Raw genomic sequence first — 3,860 nt, forward strand, 5'->3', positions numbered from 1 at the left:
ACGCGCATCTAAAGCTTATACAAGAGACTACTGAGTTCGACGCCGAGAACGCGATTCGGGCAGACTTCGATAAAATGCATTACGCCGTGAAGGGACGGTATCACGCGCTCACGGGCACGACGCCCGGAACCGCACAGGCTCAATCCGCGAGCCACGCGTCGGCGATCAAGTTACCCAAAATTACGCTTCCGCAATTTTCGGGCGATCTTACGCTGTGGCCGTCTTTTATCGCCTTGTTCAACACCTCGATTCACGACAACCGACAGATCTCGTCAATAGAGAAGTATCAATATCTGCTGGCCTCGCTAAAGGGGGAGGCGCTCAATGTAATCAAGAATTTGCCCCTCGCCGCGGAGTATTACATGATTGCATACGACGCGCTGCTCGACAGGTATCGGAACAGAAGGAGGCTAGCGGACCACCACCTAAAATCGATACGCGAAGCCAAACCGTTAAAGATAGAATCGGCCGATGCCCTCCATAAATTATTAGATACGTTCACCGAAAACACTCGCGCGCTAAACCTGATGAAGTTCCCTACCGATTCGTGGGATTTCCTTTTGCTCAATTTCCTGCTCGAGAAGCTTCCCCGATCATTGCGGGAAAAGTTCGAATCTGTCCATCGGGCCGAAGAGATACCGCGATACGCTCAACTCATCAAGTTTCTTTCCGAACACTGTAAAGTACTTGAGGCCATCTCGGGTCCGTCGACCATGCCGTTCAAATCACAATCGTCCGCGTCGGCTTCGTCGCTTGCATCTCGAACTGCCGAGTGTCCGGCGTGCAAGGAACATCTCGTGTTCAAGTGCCCTCGGTTCTTGAAATTATCCCCTCGGGAAAGGCATTCAACGGCCAAAACCGCGAATTTGTGTCTCAATTGCCTTCGCGCGGGTCATGGCACTAACAACTGCACATCAACGGGGACGTGCCGGTCGTGCCAGGCTAGGCATCATACCCTATTGCACTTCGGACGGGGTTCGGGTCCAGTGGGCACCCCGACGGATACCGGAGCCCCCTCTGAAACGGCCGCCGAGGAGAGTTCGTCGCCACAACATAACGAGCCCCTCGTCACCATGACCAGCGTCGCGAAATCGAGTTCGACCGTATTACTGTCAACGGTACAGGCCGAAGCTCTCGACGTCCACGGGAATCCATTCCCTGTTCGCATGCTATTAGATAGTGCTAGCCAATTAAACTTTATCTCGGAAAATTGCATGCAACGGGGTGGCTTCGGACGAACCAAAGGTCGCACGGTGGTTCTAGCGGTTAATGATACTAAGGCGGCTGCCACTCGAGGCAGCACCTCACTCGTGATTCAAGTACAGGGTAACGGCAACACTCGCGTTCCGATAGAGGCTACGATTCTCCCACGCATCTCCGCACAATTACCTAGTAGTCAAGTCGAACAAAGAGCGTGGAAACACATAGAGGGATTGAAACTTGCGGATCCGCGGTATCACCGACCGGGTCCCATCGATATCTTAATCGGCGCAGAGATTTTTACGTCATTGCTTCGAGACGGTCGTCGCGTAGGGAAGAAGGGCGAACCAGACGCCTTTAATTCCATTTTCGGATGGGTTCTAGTCGGTTCGGTATCGACGCAGGCATCTCGGTCTACACACTCGTTCCTGACTCTCGATTCATTAGACGTCTCTCAATCGATTTTGGCAGTTAGACGAGATTCTCTCGGCTCCGCCGTATTCACAGGAAGATAGACGTTGCGAGGAATTATTTGCGCAGACCACGCGTCGCGATGTATCTGGTCGATTTGTAGTATCGTATCCTTTCATAAAGGATAAACCTTGTTTCGTTGGCACGCGTCAAGTAGCCGTGAATAGATTTCGCGCACTTGAGCGTCGCTTCAAAGCGGATAAAGAATTCAAAGCAAATTACAGCAAATTCATGCAGGATTACTTAGCTAATGGCTATATGAAATTGATCAAGCAGCCGTTCCCAGTGGACGGACCTGTCTTTTACCTACCCCATCATGGGGTACTCAAGTCGGATAGCACGACTACGAAATTGCGCGTCGTATTTGATGGATCGGCTAAGGATCTGAACGGCGTCTCGCTGAATCAAATGTTGCGATCCGGTCCCAAATTACAATCAGACATAGTTGTGATATTATTGATGTTTCGGCTCGGTCTCGTGGCACTCACCGCGGATGTCAGACAGATGTTCCTTCAGATATTGGTCGAACTCGGTCAATGTGACTATCAGCGCATAGTGTGGCGTTTCTCGGAAAACGATCCGATCTCGGACTACCTTTTGTTGACTGTCATTTTCGGATTGACATGCTCTCCGTTCATAGCGATTGCTTGCATGTTAAAGTTAGCAGCCGAAGGCAAAACGAGATACCCATTGGCCGCAGCTGCCTTGGAAGAGAGCGTCTACGTCGACGATGTGGTGACGAGTGTCGAGTCCGTGGAGAAGGCCCGCGAGCTTCAGCGGCAACTACAAGCCTTGCTTAAAACTGCCGGCTTCGAACTCAGAAAATGGGCCAGTAGCCATCCGTCGGTCTTGGCGGATCTGGATCCGGAACTCCGCAGCCAATCGTTACTATCCTTTGAATCGCCGGAAGACCAGTTTCTTAAAGTCCTTGGACTTCGTTGGTACCCTCAAACGGACGACTTTGGATTTCAGGTCAACCCGTTGGACAGAGATTACACCAAACGCACCATTCTCTCTGAATTAGCTCGCATCTTTGATCCATTGGGGTTCCTGACCCCGTTTACATTCATGGCCAAACGATTGATCCAGCAACTCTGGATGCTTAAAGTAGAGTGGGACGACAGGCCCCCCTCAGAGATATGTTCTAAATGGGAAAGATACAAGTCGGAGCTCTCCGCGTTAGCCTCCATTCGTATACCTCGTACTCTCGCGGTCGTAAATAAGGTATTCAGGCGAGAAATCCACGGATTTTGTGACGCGAGCGAGCAGGGCTACGGAGCCGTTGTATATATTAGACTCGTCACCGAGAATGGGGTGACAATCCGAATGCTCATCGCCAAATCAAAGGTGGCCCCACTCAAGGCCATCACATTACCGAGACTCGAACTTTCCGCGGCTGTCTTGCTGTCAGATTTGTTGGAATATGTCGAGAAAATTCTCCGACCTAAAATTGCCGTCGACGACACATACGCCTGGTCGGATTCTGAGGTTACCCTCGCGTGGATACGCTCGGCTCCGCACCGTTGGAAAACGTTCGTGCGTAATCGTGTCGCACGCATCCAGTCTAACACAAACATTTCCTGCTGGAAACATGTCGATACTAAATCTAACCCCGCGGATTGTTGCTCAAGGGGCTTATTCCCCCAGGAACTAGTCGATCACCCGCTGTGGTGGACCGGTCCTGCGTGGCTCGTCGAATTTGAACCTACTCAAGAAACAACATTGGAAGCTGAGGATCTTCCCGAGGAGGAAGAAAATTCTCGCGCCTTTGTTTCCACAAATCCTGCGGATGACGTAGATTCCATTACTGTTGTCGATTCGCTTCTCGATCGCTTCTCGTCGTTAGACAAACTCGTCAGAGTGTTCGCGTATTGCCTCCGATTCGCTACCAAAACTAGATCAAACACGCTCACTCTCGTCGTGGATCAAATCGAATTTCACTCGACCTTGTTATACCTTGTCAAATCTGTACAATCTCGTTGTTTCGCGGAGGATATCGAAGGCTTAAGACGCAGTCAGAGCTGCTCCAAACCTCTGCGAAAACTTGCCCCCTTCTTGGATGGTCGCGGAGTCCTCAGGGTGGGCGGCAGGCTCACCCATTCCGCCATCTCATACGAGGCTAAGCACCCGGCATTGCTGCCCAATCGACATCGACTCACGGAACTTATAGTAGAGCGCACCCACCGCCT

At 51.3% G+C, this 3,860-nt stretch overlaps 1 protein-coding gene across 1 annotated transcript; it reads left to right on the plus strand.

Annotated features, from left to right (window-relative positions):
• Window positions 1-74: 74 nt before the first annotated feature.
• Window positions 75-3,840, plus strand: LOC112467443 (the record flags this gene model as incomplete). The annotated part of the gene is made up of 2 exons (XM_025036075.1): window positions 75-1,592; window positions 1,672-3,840. Coding segments are annotated over exons 1-2 (3,687 nt in total), but the record flags the coding sequence as incomplete, so codon positions are not given.
• Between the last annotated feature and the right edge of the window lie 20 nt (window positions 3,841-3,860).

This window comes from Temnothorax curvispinosus, unplaced genomic scaffold (assembly GCF_003070985.1).
Source record: "Temnothorax curvispinosus isolate PA1 unplaced genomic scaffold, ASM307098v1 QBEX01017366.1, whole genome shotgun sequence".
Lineage (NCBI taxonomy): Eukaryota > Metazoa > Arthropoda > Insecta > Hymenoptera > Formicidae > Temnothorax > Temnothorax curvispinosus.